The following is a 15,838-nucleotide window of genomic DNA, read 5'->3' as shown; positions in this document are numbered from 1 at the left end:
GTAAAGGAAACGTGATACGACACAAAGAATGTGCTGTGATGAGAGAGCACGTCCACGATGGGGGACGTTAGTCATATGAGGACAGGGAGGTTTGGACATATTTGATGGACTGAAGAAACTAGTATTTATCTGGAAAAGAGAATAAATCTGATCAGGGCTCAATATTCTCTCCAACGTTTAACACCCTGTGAAGTGAAACCACTTCTTCATCAACAGGGTCGTCCAGAAAAGGACGTCCATGTTCCAGAAGACACTTTAGTCTTTAACGTAACAGGATCTTATTTTGTTCATATGTGGAAACTGATTCAGAGGATGAATGAATGAGGAAATGAAAGCGCGCTGTGTCATTGGCTGGCTGCTGTCAGGGGGAGGAGCCTGTGAAAGAACACCTGCTCCTGACCAGGTGAGGTTCACAGGCTCAGTTACCATAGCGACTGATCCTGAGCTTTAGTTACCTCCCTTTCTGAAGCAGTTTACACTGAACTTGAAAAGCATTGAAAAACACAACAAAGTTCAAAAAAGCAAGTGTTTATATTTCAGATTACCAGTAAAGGCATCGCCATCATCATCATCATCATCATCGTCGTTGTTGTTGTTGTGGTCACGGTGAAGCATTCAGGTACAGTTACAAAAATACAACTTCATATGTACATAGAAAAAGGTCTACGGTTTGTTCATAAAAATATCGTACTCAACGCCGCCCCCCCCGTCAGAGACGAGGAGCCAATCAGGAGGCTCCTTAAAAGATGTTCTGAAAGTCTATTTGTTCACCGACTTTATCAACAGAATCGATTTCAGACGTCTGCCTCGTTCTGATCCGAATGCTCTTCTATAAACATCCATTTTGTGGGAATCTTTTAAGCTAAAGTAATAATCTTCAAAATATGAAAACGATTACGAGCTGAAGATGGATTTCGCTAAAATAATAATTAGTGAATAAAGGTTTCCATGATGAATGTGGTCGCTCCGTTTGGTTTCCCTTCACATGATGACATCAGAACCAAAACATGAAATGTAAAAGTTATTTTAGTGTCCAGAGAATCCGAGAGAGGAAAAAGGCGTTTGTTTGGCGACGCAAAATAGTGCAGCAAGGTTTGAGGAAATGGGTTTAAAAGAAGGTCAAACGGGCCCCAAGTGATCAAGACTTTAGAGTTATGACGACATCAGATGAACAAAAACACCACAGAAATAAAATGGATTTAAAGGAGATCAACACTCGAAGTTCCAGAAAACAAATAAAAAAAGGAGGAAAATATTAAGTCTTACGTCTTGGTGAGCGTTTCAGGTTCAATGTTCTGTACGACTGTCCAGGGGAAGCAAACAGGGACAAACATGGCCGCCTTCAGCCCCCCAAGCTGTAATTCAGACTGAAACAGAAGAGGTCCAGAAGCCTCTGGCTCCGCCTCCTCCCTCCATCTGGCGTCCACTTAGAGAAGGAACTCAGACACTAAAGTCCGTCTCTTCCTGCTGAAAAAGACGACGGACCATTTTGTTCCTCCTCCTCCTCCATGTTGTCTTTTTGTTGGAGACCCCCCCCCCCCCCCCGTTAGGAGCTGACCTCCGTTGTGTCTCCGCCCGTCTCCACCAACGTTACCTGGCCCTCCTCTCCCTCCATGATGATGCCTCCCTCCTGTAACACCACCATCTCCCCCTCCTCCTCCACCATGCCGGCCGCCTCCTCTTCGTCCTCCTCCCCCCCCACCACCTCCTCGGGGCTGGCGGCGTTGGCGGCTGCAACGGCGGCGGCGTTGTTGGCCTGAGTTTGAGACATGGCCTCCAGCTTGACCCGGTACTCCTCGGCCTCCTGCTCCTTACGCATCAGCTGCTGCCGGTACTCCTGGGCCTTCCTGTTGGCCTCCTGCAGCTGCCTCTGCAGCAGCTCCTACAGGAGCAGGAGGAGCAGGAGGAGCTCATCAAATACTTCACATTTTGTTCAACTTTAGTTAATGAAATATAAATCATGAATATTATGAACATATATATATTCATAATATTTATTCTTGTCAGTTGGACCTTCTCACCGTTTCTCCCGTGTCGTGGTTGTTGATCATCTCCAGCTTCCTCTTCCTGGAGGGCGGAGCCTGAGCCTCCTCCGTCACCACCTCCTCCGTCACTGCGTTGGCCGGCACCGCCAGCACTGTGGAGACACAGCATCATCAACGACACACACACACACACACACAGCATCATCAACGACACACACACACACACACACACACAGCATCATCAACGACACACACACACACACACACAGCATCATCAACGACACACACACACACACACACACACACACACACACACACACACACACAGCATCATCAACGACACACACACACACACACACACACAGCATCATCAACGACACACACACACACACACACACACAGCATCATCAACGACACACACACACACACACACACACACACACACACACACACACACACACACACACACACACACACACACACACACACACACACACACACACAGCATCATCAACGACACACACACACACACACACACACAGCATCATCAACGACACACACACACACACACACAGCATCATCAACGACACACACACACACACACACACACACACACACACACACACACACAGCATCATCAACGACACACACACACACACACAGCATCATCAACGACACACACACACAGCATCATCAACGACACACACACACACAGCATCATCAACGACACACACACACAGCATCATCAACAACACACACACACACACACACACACACACACACACACACACACAGCATCATCAACGACACACACACACACACACACACACACACACACACACACACACACAGCATCATCAACGACACACACACACACACACAGCATCATCAACGACACACACACACACAGCATCATCAACGACACACACACACACACACAGCATCATCAACGACACACACACACACAGCATCATCAACGACACACACACACACACAGCATCATCAACGACACACACACACAGCATCATCAACGACACACACACACACACACACACAGCATCATCAACGACACACACACACAGCATCATCAACGACACACACACACACACACACACACACAGCATCATCAACGACACACACACACACACACACACACAGCATCATCAACGACACACACACACACACACACACACACACACAGCATCATCAACGACACACACACACACACACACACACACACACACACACACACACAGCATCATCAACGACACACACACACACACACACACACACACACAGCATCATCAACGACACACACACACACACACACACACAGGGGGGGGGGGGGCGTACTCTGCTGTCCGTGCTGCATGGTGACGAAGAAGGGCGGCGCCATCCCCCCGGTGGTCTGCAGGTTGCCGTGTTGATCCGTCACTATGGTGATGACCCTCTGACCCCCCTCGTTGACCACGGTGGCGTGCTGGATGTTGGAGTCCAGGGCGTTGGCGGCCATCGCTTCCTCCGAGTCGCCTGGGGGGAAAGACACAAAGGTCAGCGCTTCAGGAGAAAGAGAAGGCAAAGGTGGCGTTTGGCCGGGGGTCGAACCTGCGTTGGCTTTGTTGAGCAGCTCGGCCAGGTTCACCACCCCCCCCTGGATGCCCGGGATGCCCTGGATGATGAACTGCGGCTGGTTGGTGGTGCTCGTCTCCACGTTCATGCTCACCTGGTTCATGTTCACCTGGTTCTGCATTCCCTCCTGAGGGCCGGGGGTCAAAGGTCAGCAGTGTGCTCTCCAGCACTCGATGTTTATCGTTTATGACTTTAGTTTTGGATGCATTCAGAAATCAATCAACAATATTGATCACAAGCTACAAAGGCAAGAATTCTATATTTCGGTTTAAACTCTATACGCACACATAAACATGTACGGCCAGCCGGCCCAGAGGTCAAAGGTCGGGGTCACCTGCAGCAGCAGCATCAGCTCGGTGTTCTGGACGTCCACGGCGATGTCGAAGGGCGTCTTGTCGAACTTGCTGAGCGCGTGCACGTCGGCGCCGTGCTTGATGAGCGTCTCGGCGACGCCGTGGTGAGCGTGCTGCGCCGCCCAGTGCAGCGCCGTCATCTTCAGCATGTCTTTGGCGTTGATGTCAGCGCCGCTCTGAAGGGTCAGACGTTTCCTTTAAGGTTCTTGTGTATTTTACACCTCCTAATAAAACGTCCCCATGCTAACAAGGGAGGAAGCAGGGTGTGGACCACATGTATAATATGTATTCTATGCATTGTCAAACTGCACCTGTAGTTCGGCTCAGACTGAGAACCACCAGAGGACTCATGGAGGACACTCAGATAGGAACCTTCCTAAGGAACAAGGACTCTTTACAGCGCGCTCACCCGGACCAGCAGCTCCACGATCACCGTGTGGCCCTCGGCAGCCGCCATGTGCAGCGGCGTGCGGTCCACCTTGGTGCGAGCGTCCCTGCTGACCCCGGCCCTCAGCAGGACGTCGGCGGTGGAGTAATGTCCGTGCTGCGCAGCCAGGTGGAGCGGAGACGTCCCCAGCTGAGAGTAATCAGGAGTGTTAGAACCCGCTGTGAAGCAGCACCAATAAGCACACATATGGTTATTGTGGATTACACTAAGCAGAGCAGCATCTGGAACCACTCACTAGATATCACACGACTCCGATTAAAACCACACCGAGCTAAAGGCTAAGTAGTAACAGCATCTATTTGGTTGGCTGTTAGCGCTGATGCTAGCTTTTCCTCCTCGTGATCTAAACACTGATTGGTTGTTCACAATGTTCCATGATGCAGGACCTGAGAGCAGGGCTCATTGGAACAGTTCTTTCTCCTCAGAAAGGTTCTTCACTGAGTGAAGAGAAGTAGTGGAAGGAGCTGTTCTATTCTCCTAACTCCTCATGAACTCTCCTAACCACCTTTCCTTGACCCTATGACGTTCTCCAAGGAGGTCATGGAATAGATGTTATCCAACCTGTAATCCAACCTAGAAGAACATCGCTGATGACATCATCACTGATTCTACTGAAAAACTGTGTTTACAGTCTGAAGGTTAACGATAAACGAGAAGTTTGTTAAAGACACAAAACCCCGGCTGCTCGTCACCAGGCCGCCGTGACAGAGACGGCGTCCGAGTCTCACCCAGTCGGTGGTGAACGGCGCTCCGTTGGCCATCAGGTTCCTGACCTCATCGTCTTGACCTTTGCGAGCCGCCTCCAGCAGACGCTTCCCGAGGTCCACCAGTGACATCTGAACACAACACGGCAAACGGTGAGTCCCTAAACGCACCACAGCAACATGGCCTACTTCACTGGGGGGTTTACGTTAAAATAAATCCCATTTACACGGTTGAGGAACTCAAAGTATATCAACAATAGTAAGTTACCAATACTAGAATAAAAAAAAACTTTAAGCTTGTACTTCCTCAGGTAGTACAAGGATCTACTTGCAAACATCTGAACATAGTGGCATTAGTTCTTACAGCGAGGTCTTTTTGTGGCGTATTTTATACTTTATACTTTGTGGTATTACTACTTTCACCCGCGTGTAGTTAGTTTGGCATCAGTCATTTTACTTCTAAAGAGTACTTTCATAGTATGGAACTCTCACTGTAGTTATGGGGTGGTAACTATGGCGACCATGGCGCATGGAGTGGAGGGTGCGCTGGGAACCGAAGGGTTGGCAGTTCGAACCCACTGCTCTGCTCCACGTCAGATCCTTGAGCAAGACACGTGACCCTCAAGTGGTCCCCGGTGACCCTCAAGTGGTCCCCGGGGGCCCTGAGGCCGCCAAGCGCCCCCACTGTGTGGAACCATTTCCTGAATGTTTAAAATAATACTAATAAATAATACTTAAAAATGGCTTATTCTTCTAACTAAGGTTCTCTTTACGGGGAAAGGGGCCAGGTAGCGACGTGTGTCCGACAATGGGCTCCGCAGCATTAAAACAGCGTTCGTCATTGAGACTGAACGGAGCGGGACGAGGGGCCATTTTACGCGCCTTCACGGGACGAACAGAGTCCGCCATGTGCCACGTACCGCTTCTCCCCGCTGCCCGGGCCCGAACCCACCGGCACTGCCGTTAGAAACCGCCCCCTTCGCACGCACACGGTACCGGACACAACGGACAGGAAACCGTCTGATATTAAGGTGTTGGTTTTCCGGGGGAAGTCACACACAAATCTCCTCTTTTACACTCGGGAGAAGAAACCACTTCCACATCCGGTTAGCTCCGAGCGCGCCGCAGCACGCTGACGGGAGACCGGCGGCCTCGCGCCGCGCCGCTTCATTCCGACGCGTTTAACGGCCGTTTCACACGTGAGGATAAAAAGATAAGAAAAGATGAAAAGATACTAACCGCGTGCAGGTTTGCTAGAGCCTCTGCTAAGGTAACGTTAGCACGCTAGCACCGGCTAGGCGGTAGAGATCCCTCCGCGTGAGAAGCGCTTTGTTCTGTTCTCGTATTCCTCCGCGTGTAGGAACAAGCAGGTCGCTAATGTGCACCCCTTCCGTCACTAAACTCTAAACACGGACATTGTGGCGCCTTCGCAGCTCGACGGGCTCCTTCGGGGTTTGTTTACGGCGGAAAGTTTGCGAGCGGCTACCGGATGTTATGGATGTGGCCTTCAACATAAGAGCATGGAGTGTATCCCACTGTTCCAAGAGTTCAATTAAAGGGCTTTTCATTTTTCACTAACTTATTTAGTTTTTAATATTTAGCAGTTTTATTATTAAAGTATAAAATTAATTCGAATACCTCTTATTTTATCTACAAACAAAATATTTGAAAAAACAGTCCAGGTTTTATACTGAAAGTCCTGACAGGAAGTGTCTCTTTGTCGCTAGTGTTTACCTGCTAGCCTTTTGTTAGCCGTTAGCCTCTTTGCATGCACACCGTTAGCAAGCTAGATTTTAACGCGGTATACCTTGTTTTTTCGTAGGTTCCCGGAAGATTACGTCCCCTCGCGTGAATCGGATTCTCCGGTAGCTCACCTGCCGCGAAGGGTTTTTCAAAAGGGTTATTTCTGTGTTTTTATTTCTGTTACAAATATGGCGGCCTTGCGACACCGGAGGAGGAAGCCAGAGTGGGTTAACCTCCCTGTGGGCGGGCTCTGTGTCCGCCCCGCTTTAGCAGACCTCAGGTCAGTGTGAGCGGTGGCTCACATCGAAGTGCGCGGAAACACCGAGGCAGCCGCTGACCTCCGATCAGCCGGGAGAAGGTTCGCGTTGCTGCCTGCAGAGCTCAAGCGTCTCTGATGTTCAACTGAAGCGCTTTGGGTCTGATTTAGAGAAACGTATCAATCATTTGACATTTTTACCAATATTTTAAATGAAGCTGATCGAAGTGATTTTATGATACATTTGTTTTTTTTCATCCATATTGTAATTTTTTGTAATGTATGTCTTGATTTTTTTTTCACTACCCAATGTTTTAAGAGAAAGATCATTACTACTTTTATTTGTAATTTATTGACCAAATAAACAGCCTTTATCAAAACAAAAGAGCCTTTAGATTGTGTGTACTATTAATGTAACATTTATTTGACACCTTTGTGGAATTACATTTCTATTAAGATATTTGTGAAAGAGTTATTGGTTCATTTTTTGTGTTACGTTTACTTTAAATCACAATTAAGAGAACAAACTATCTTAAGACCTAAATAAACATGTTTTATTGTTGACAACATGCTATGAAGTGAAATAAACGGTTTACTGTGTAAAACATGTCAATCATAATAACAGAAACGATGAATTTGGACATTACATTTTATTGTTGGCAGGATTTACATTCTGACAAGTTGAGCAGCAGTTTTTCTTCGTCTGGATCCAGTTTGAGTTCCGCTAAGAAAAACAACATGAGAAATACATAAATAAATTCATAAAGAGACTTAAATAAATTCATACAGTGACATAAATAAATTCATAAAGAGACTTAAATAAACTCATAAAGCAGCTCAGGATCGAAGCAACTAAAAGGCACAAATGTAAACAGTAGATTCAAATAAATAAGACAGAAAAACATTTGTTCAATCAATCAGAATCCGATCAACAGTGTTTCTGATATTTTGTCCACGTCAGCAGGAGCTACAATCCTCGGTCTGGATGCAGATCTGAGATCTGTCCAGCTTCATCATAAAGAATGAAGGTGAAGATGTTTACTTGTTCACCTTCTAAACTAAGGAAACACGTTTTACTGGCATTGTGCAAATGTTTGAATTGTTTCATCAAAGATTGTTCTCTTATTAATAATCATCTTATTATGGTTGTTATTGTCATGAAGCTGGACTGGCGTTGGGACACAGACTCCACGTCGTAGCGTTCAGACACGAAGCTGGGGTCAGAGGTCGGGTGAGGTGGGGATGGTCTGGGGTCAGATGTCGGGTGAGGTGGGGATGGTCTGGGGTCAGAGGTCGGGTGAGGTGGGGATGGTCTGGGGTCAGAGGTCGGGTGAGGTGGGGATGGTCTGGGGTCAGAGGTCGGGTGAGGTGGGGATGGTCTGGGGTCAGAGGTCGGGTGAGGTGGGGATGGTCTGGGGTCAGAGGTCGGGTGAGGTGGGGATGGTCTGGGGTCAGAGGTCGGGTGAGGTGGGGATGGTCTGGGGTCAGAGGTCGGGTGATGAGCGTTGTGTTTCACAGCAGCAGCTTGAGGTCGGCCAGCAGAGCGTCCACGTCGGCGATCGGAGCTCTCCAATAATTAAAGGAGGAAAACTCGGTCATCTCACCCTGCGGAGAGGAATGAGGGACAGAGGGACAGAGAGGGACAGAGGGACAGGAGGTCGAATTTTAAAGTAAACATTAAACACATAAACCCTGACTTGTGGGAGGGAAGTGTCGCCTCACCTCCTCATCCTGAGTTCTCAGGGAGGAGGACTTGTCCTTCCCTTTGATGCTATTGGCCATCGGCCTGTCACTCAAACCCAAGTCCTCCAGCTCCGTCAGATCGAGGGACGGGATTGGCTGCCTCCAGAAGAGGAAGGACTCGTATTGGCTTTTGGATTTCTGCATCTTATTTCAGTCTGAAGGTAAGAAAAAAACATCAAATGAAGTACAAAAACACAAAGAATGAAGTACAGAAGGTAAAAAAATACCAAGTCTCTTTGTTGTTTATTTTAAACTTGTCTACGATGAACATAGAATTTGTATTTCACACAATTTTCAGATAAATAATAAACAGCTCCCAGATCAGCTGACTCATCCTCTAGTAGAGCGGATTGATCCAACAGGCCCTGAACGCCTCAGCCACTATTCACCATCCCACAGTGTTCTTTGTCCTAGTTGTTAAAAACGTGCAGATACGTAGACACATTTATTCAGATCCCTCCAATGAGTGCAGAGCAGAAACCGGGTCATGACGTCACCTGCAGACTGAAAGAGAAGCGATGGTCCATCAACCGGACATCCTTCATGTTTTTGCTGATTTAACGCGAGACCCAGGTTCTCCGGTTCGGACGAACCGCGGTGATTTATGATTCACGTGATGTGTGTGTTATGGATGACGCGTTATAACCGATCATCGATCGGGTTGATCAGAGGCGTTGGCCGCGTCTCGGCCCCTCACCGAGTGGACTTGATGGATCACCGGGACCCTTAAACCTCCCGGTTTTGAACCGTGACCAGCTGTCACTCACGACGCAGAAACATATGACGTGTGTTTACCTTCGTGCTTCCGGTGAGGAGGTTTCTGAGGGTTTCTTTGTTCTTTGTTCCCTCTTTGGTTTCACACGCTGCTTCTCTGCCTCTGCAGGTGAAATGAGCTCTGCGCCTGCGTCAAGCTCTCCTGAGTACACCCAAGACTTCCGCATGGACCTTTCAAAACAAAAGCCCCCTTTTCCTCGTTTGTTAATGAACTCATTCATGAGTTTAAAAACGCACTCGCACACATTCACACATTGGATATATTTACAAAAAACATACAATTGTTTCAATTAATGTACTATGAGGTTTGAGCTATGAGGTTTGAGCAAAAGTTACGCATTTATTTTGAAAGATGTGGTATTTTCCGGTATGTTAAGGACACACAAACATACACTTACAAACGCACGCTCTATTTAAAGAGAGATCAATAATTCAAATATATTAAAATAATTTAAACATGCAAATAGCACCATGCTGTTCAAAAAGTACAGAACTCGGATTTAAAAATATGTGGATTTCCTTCATTTTAGCTAATAATTTTTTCTTTTTATTTATTTATTTATTTTTTAAAGGATTTTCCATCTTTCATAACATCAGTGAGCATCTTGAGACCAAGTGTCCTCCTCGCCTCGTGGTTCTGAATCACATGACGCCTAAAAACATCAGGATGAACCACATGGAACAGATGTGGGAGGGAAAGGGTGCGGCGGGAGGACAGGAATGCACCAGCAGGAGGAGCTGCAGGACCGAGAAGCAGGAAGTGGAGCGTGGTTTCCTGGTGGAGCCACACCCCAACCAGAGGGGGGGGGGGGGCACAGACTTTGGATCACAGCTGGTTCTGGGCTCAGTCTGTAGCTTCCAGCTCGACACTCGCCTCCTGTCTCCTCCAGGTGAGTCTTTCTCCTCAACCTGACCGTCAGAGACATGTCAGACCACGTGAAGACGCCTGGTTACAACTGGAACATATGATGTGTGTGAAAATCACACATGTAATCGCACACGTGTGTGATTACATGTGTGATTACATGTGTGTGATTAACCAACAGATGGAACAACCGGTCCGATTCTGTGATCTGGTTATTTGGTCAAAGGTTAAAGGTCGACACGAGACGTTGCTCAAAGTGTCCCCCCTCAGAAACGGGTGTGTGTGTAAAAACTCTCGATCCGTGTCCGTTGGTCTCTGGGTAGACCTTGTCTTCATGTTTCCTGTTTCCTGCTGCTTCTGGTCCCTAGAGGAGCCCCGTCTCTGCTGGTTCAGGTCTTGGTTTCTGTACTAACTGGTTCAGGTCTTGGTTTCTGTAATAACTGGTTCAGGTCTTGGTTTCTGTAATAACTGGCTCTGGTTTTGGTTTCTGTAATAACTGGTTCAGGTCTTGGTTTCTGTAATAACTGGTTCAGGTCTTGGTTTCTGTACTAACTGGTTCAGGTCTTGGTTTCTGTACTAACTGGTTCAGGTCTTGGTTTCTGTACTAACTGGTTCAGGTCTTGGTTTCTGTAATAACTGGCTCTGGTTTTGGTTTCTGTACTAACTGGTTCAGGTCTTGGTTTCTGTACTAACTGGTTCAGGTCTTGGTTTCTGTAATAACTGGCTCTGGTTTTGGTTTCTGTAATAACTGGTTCAGGTCTTGGTTTTTGTAATAACTGGTTCAGGTCTTGGTTTCTGTAATAACTGGCTCTGGTCTTGGTTTCTGTAATAACTGGTTCAGGTCTTGGTTTCTGTAATAACTGGCTCTGGTCTTGGTTTCTGTAATAACTGGTTCAGGTCTTGGTTTCTGTAATAACTGGCTCTGGTTTTGGTTTCTGTAATAACTGGTTCAGGTCTTGGTTTTTGTAATAACTGGTTCAGGTCTTGGTTTCTGTAATAACTGGCTCTGGTCTTGGTTTCTGTAATAACTGGCTCTGGTCTTGGTTTCTGTAATAACTGGTTCAGGTCTTGGTTTCGGTAATAACTGGCTCTGGTCTTGGTTTCTGTAATAACTGGTTCAGGTCTTGGTTTCTGTAATAACTGGTTCAGGTCTTGGTTTCGGTAATAACTGGCTCTGGTCTTGGTTTCTGTAATAACTGGTTCAGGTCTTGGTTTCTGTAATAACTGGTTCAGGTCTTGGTTTTTGTAATAACTGGTTCAGGTCTTGGTTTCTGTAATAACTGGCTCTGGTCTTGGTTTCTGTAATAACTGGTTCAGGTCTTGGTTTCTGTAATAACTGGCTCTGGTCTTGGTTTCTGTAATAACTGGTTCAGGTCTTGGTTTCTGTAATAACTGGTTCAGGTCTTGGTTATTGTAATAACTGGTTTCTGGTCTTGGTTTCTGTAATAACTGGTTTCTGGTCTTGGTTTCTGTAATAACTGGTTCAGGTCTTGGTTTCTGTAATAACTTGCTCTGGTCTTGGTTTCTGTAATAACTGGTTCAGGTCTTGGTTTCTGTAATAACTGGTTCAGGTCTTGGTTTCTGTAATAACTGGTTCAGGTCTTGGTTTCTGTAATAACTGGCTCTGGTCTTGGTTTCTGTAATAACTGGTTCAGGTCTTGGTTTCTGTAATAACTGGCTCTGGTCTTGGTTTCTGTAATAACTGGTTCAGGTCTTGGTTTCTGTAATAACTGGCTCTGGTCTTGGTTTCTGTAATAACTGGCTCTGGTCTTGGTTTCTGTAATAACTGGTTCAGGTCTTGGTTTCTGCATTGTTGCCACGGCGATGTGAAGCTGTGGACCACGTGTGAATCTTCTCACTATTTTAAGCCAAAATTCTGAGACGAATCTCTGCTGGACTCCGACCACCCGGCACACACACACACACACACACACACACACACACACACACACACACACACACACACACACACACACACACACGCACACACACAAACTCAAGGAATTGTCACACTTTGATACATTGATCCAATATATTGATCATGATGTTGCTGTTGTGGAGCACAAACTAAAACCTGCTCTTTGTGGCCACTCTCTGAGGGAGGGGCCACACACCTGTACTACAGGCGTAGGGATACGCTGTTGTTTGTCTGGAAAAGTAGTTCCAGCACTGGACTCCAGGTGAAAAGCTCCACTGGTCGTGTAAGCGTTTCAGTTAAAGCACATACGTCAAACTCGCGGCAATAACTCCAGTGCAGCCCGCCGGATGACTCTGCGACCCCCCCCCACCCCCCGGCGCGACACCCCCCCCCCCAACGTCGGCCTTACGCTCGCCGGTCCGAGTGGGCAGAACCTGAACAGAGTTTGACATTCCTGCGTCCCCCGGCAACACATTGATCCGAGACACGCTAGCAGTCCTGTTTCCAGTCTTTGTGCTAAGCTAACAAGCTAAGCTAACAAGCTAAGCTAAGCAGCGCCCGGCTGAACACGCTGTTCAGCGAGTACTGTCCTGCAGTACTGTGTGTAGTGTTGGTCCTGTTAGTTTCAGAAGATGTGATCCTGTTTTGAAAAGTAAACCTGTGAACAGGAAGTGAAGCAGTTTGTGTGTCGGTGTGATTTAATTTCCATGTGAGCAGCTTTTAGCGTCTCTGAATGAAAGGAACTCCTTTTAGTACTCCAATCATTCATGTTGATTCTGATCAGCAACCGCTTTGTGCTGAACAGGAAGTGATGGTGTGGAGCAGGAAGTGAGTGTCTGAGTTTGGAAACAAGGAAGTGGAACTGAAAACACAAAACAATTGTTGTCTGAAGTTAAAAGTTTAAATGTTAGTCACTTGTTTCTGATGAAAACACAATGAATTAAAGACGATTCTGTGTGTGTCCTTGTTCAGGTGTATATGTAGCAGAGGTGTATATGTAGTACAGGTGTATATGTAGTACAGGTGTATATCTAGTACAGGTGTATATGTAGTACAGGTGTATATGTAGTACAGGTGTATATGTAGCAGAGGTGTATATGTAGTACAGGTGTATATGTAGTACAGGTGTATATCTAGTACAGGTGTATATGTAGTACAGGTGTATATGTAGTACAGGTGTATATGTAGCAGAGGTGTATATGTAGTACAGGTGTATATGTAGTACAGGTGTATATCTAGTACAGGTGTATATGTAGTACAGGTGTATATGTAGCAGAGGTGTATATGTAGTACAGGTGTATATGTAGTACAGGTGTATATCTAGTACAGGTGTATATGTAGTACAGGTGTATATCTAGTACAGGTGTATATGTAGTACAGGTGTATATCTAGTACAGGTGTATATGTAGTACATGTGTATATCTAGTACAGGTGTATATCTAGTACAGGTGTATATCTAGTACAGGTGTATATGTAGTACAGGTGTATATCTAGTACAGGTGTATATCTAGTACAGGTGTATATGTCGTACAGGTGTATATGTCGTACAGGTGTATATGTAGTACAGGTGTATATCTAGTACAGGTGTATATCTAGTACAGGTGTATATCTAGTACAGGTGTACATGTAGATCAGTTCAGTTCTGTGGTGATCAAACGTTGGCTTTTATAAAACATTCTGGTGGGTTGAGACGTGTTCTGACTCCTACAATTCCCACAATGCAATTGGACGGTTCAAAAAGTCTCTGCAGCTCCAACTGAAAAACACAAGTGTGTGTGTGTGTGTGTGTGTTCAACACTCCTAACAGAACAGCAGCAGTTTAACTTCCTGTGTTTATTTAAACCTCATGACCAGGAGTGTGTGTGTGTGTGTGTGTGTGTGTGTGTGAGGATATTTGTTCCATGATGTCAGCATGAGCAGAAACAACGGGAAATCTGTGTGGAGACGACACACACACACACACACACAGACTAACACACGCGTATTGCCCCCCGTCTGTAGATGGTTCGTCCCTTTGACTTTTGAGAAGTTTGACTTTTGGGAAGTTTGAAGGAGAAATAAAGTTTGAGGAAGTTTAACAGGGAACCGATGACAGAGAAGGGAGTACAAGTACACACACTGTACCGCACTGTAGTAAAACTACTGAAGGTGCAAGACGAGAAGTAATTGTACAACGAGCAGATGAACTGAGCCGTTAACGATGTGGCAACATGAAGCGACATGTTTCTACTCACATTCTTTCTTTATCTGCTCAAACGTTTTGGACAAAGTCCAGAAAGCTGGAAGTAAAAGTTGAAGCCTTCAGTCAGCCGAGTGTGACGAAGAAGAGACAACAAACAACAACACAACATACACAGATGTTTGACGTCATCGCTCACCCCTCACTTGAGGTCAAAGGGCACCTATGTGTGTGTGTGTGTGATCCTTTGTGTGGCTGTGTGTGCGTGTGTTTGGACCACACCCAGTGTTTAGTCATACGTTTGCTGACTTCTCATAGAGAGGAGTTCTTGTTCTTCTATCCCTGTGAGGACCAACAGAAAGTTTGGGGATGTTGTTGTGGAGATTTTATGTTAATTATTTCGTTATTTATTAATGAATGTGTTGATTTAACAGTGACATCACACATTAATCAACATTCAATGATAAATCAGGTATTTAAATGAATGGGAGGATGTGAGAACATGTGGGTTTTCTCAAGGCTCCGTCCTCGGGCCTCTTCAGAATCACAGCAGAAGAAGCCGTGTCTGGTGGTTTTGGCGCCTACCAGAGGGGAGGAGCTGGAACAGCTTGTGTTCAGGGTGTGAAGGTCTGCAGTGATCTTGAAGCCCGATCATTAACTCTGGAGGTTCAGTAGAATAAAGCCTTTATTATTTGAACAGTTGTGACATGATTCTTATCCACAACAAGCTGTAACTCGGCTTATTTGATGAAATTGCATTTTGACTTTGTTTCCTTGTGGTTGGAAAGCACAAAGTCGCTGTCACTTTTGATGAGGGTCTGTTAGCGATGTTTGTGGTTGAGATGATGTTAGCTCAGGATTAGCTCAGGATTAGCTCAGGATTAGCTCAGGATTAGCTCAGGATTAGCTCAGGATTAGCTCAGGATTAGCTCAGGATTAGCTCAGGATTAGCTCAGGATTCCTGTCGCTGTCCTGTAAAATCAATAAATAGATTATATTTTTAAATGGTAACTATTTAAAATCGGATATACATTTGTGTCCTTAACTTGCTTATGTTTGTCTCCACAGATAAATCATAAGAAGTCATCACAGTTTGGATAATAAAACTATTTTTTCAACACCGGACTTTAACGTATTTTGGACTTCTGCCATTTTTGTTGTTTTTTGAGTCCATAACTGGACTCGTCTGAGGCAGAAACACTTCTGTCTGAATGCCCCAGGATTACCCACTGGTCGCAGTC

The 15,838-nt window shown here is 46.0% G+C and overlaps 3 protein-coding genes and 1 long non-coding RNA gene across 7 annotated transcripts in view; 2 read left to right on the top strand and 2 right to left on the bottom strand.

Annotated features, from left to right (window-relative positions):
• Nucleotides 1–1,536: 1,536 nt before the first annotated feature.
• On the bottom strand, nt 1,537–7,064 carry gabpb2a (GA binding protein transcription factor subunit beta 2a). Of its 4 annotated transcripts, none has more exons than XM_037474743.2 (8): nt 6,927–7,064; nt 5,144–5,251; nt 4,377–4,544; nt 3,949–4,143; nt 3,591–3,741; nt 3,339–3,515; nt 2,022–2,137; nt 1,537–1,882 (listed from the first exon to the last, which is right to left on the bottom strand). In XM_037474743.2, the coding sequence occupies exons 2-8, from the start codon at nt 5,249–5,251 to the stop codon at nt 1,547–1,549; spliced, it is 1,251 nt and encodes a 416-aa protein (XP_037330640.1). In that variant the 5' UTR covers nt 6,927–7,064; the 3' UTR covers nt 1,537–1,546. The 4 variants fall into 4 exon arrangements, with proteins under 4 accessions (XP_037330640.1, XP_037330638.1, XP_037330641.1 ...); XM_037474741.2 differs by lacking the exon at nt 6,927–7,064 and adding an exon at nt 6,359–6,557; XM_037474744.2 differs by lacking the exon at nt 6,927–7,064 and adding an exon at nt 6,040–6,318.
• Nucleotides 5,140–7,580, top strand: LOC119219496 (uncharacterized). Its single transcript, XR_005120504.2, has 2 exons — nt 5,140–5,272; nt 6,942–7,580. It is a non-coding gene; the product is annotated as an uncharacterized LOC119219496 (long non-coding RNA).
• Nucleotides 7,581–7,749: 169 nt separating this feature from the next.
• mllt11 (MLLT11 transcription factor 7 cofactor) lies at nt 7,750–9,817 on the bottom strand. The gene is made up of 3 exons (XM_037474746.2): nt 9,657–9,817; nt 8,841–9,016; nt 7,750–8,723 (listed from the first exon to the last, which is right to left on the bottom strand). The coding sequence occupies exons 2-3, from the start codon at nt 9,003–9,005 to the stop codon at nt 8,631–8,633; spliced, it is 258 nt and encodes an 85-aa protein (XP_037330643.1). The 5' UTR covers nt 9,006–9,016; nt 9,657–9,817; the 3' UTR covers nt 7,750–8,630.
• Nucleotides 9,818–10,424: 607 nt separating this feature from the next.
• cdc42se1 (CDC42 small effector 1) overlaps nt 10,425–15,838 on the top strand; it is an 8,512-nt gene continuing 3,098 nt past the window's right edge. The window contains exons 1-2 of the mRNA XM_062558586.1: nt 10,425–10,525; nt 15,666–15,838. The exon at nt 15,666–15,838 is cut by the window's right edge and continues 111 nt beyond it. Of these exons, the coding sequence (XP_062414570.1) occupies nt 15,809–15,838 (30 nt within the window). The 5' untranslated portion in view covers nt 10,425–10,525; nt 15,666–15,808. The remainder of the gene's footprint in view (nt 10,526–15,665) is intronic.

Source organism: Pungitius pungitius, chromosome 17 (assembly GCF_949316345.1).
Source record: "Pungitius pungitius chromosome 17, fPunPun2.1, whole genome shotgun sequence".
Lineage (NCBI taxonomy): Eukaryota > Metazoa > Chordata > Actinopteri > Perciformes > Gasterosteidae > Pungitius > Pungitius pungitius.
This window is presented reverse-complemented; position numbering and strand designations above follow the sequence as displayed.

Bases quoted from the DNA above. Each gene is read 5' to 3' on its own strand.
- gabpb2a (XM_037474745.2), bottom strand. From the start codon at position 5,650: ATGCGCCATGGTCGCCATAGTTACCACCCCATAACTACA. The intron at 4,144-4,376 runs GTGAGCGCGCTG...CTGACCCTTCAG, and splicing joins TCGTGGAGCTGCTGGTCCGG to AGCGGCGCTGACATCAACGC. The intron at 3,516-3,590 runs GTTCGACCCCCG...CTTTCCCCCCAG, and splicing joins GCTCAACAAAGCCAACGCAG to GCGACTCGGAGGAAGCGATG.
- mllt11 (XM_037474746.2), bottom strand. From the start codon at position 9,005: ATGCAGAAATCCAAAAGCCAATACGAGTCCTTCCTCTTCTGGAGGCAG. The intron at 8,724-8,840 runs GTGAGGCGACAC...TCCTCTCCGCAG, and splicing joins TGAGAACTCAGGATGAGGAG to GGTGAGATGACCGAGTTTTC.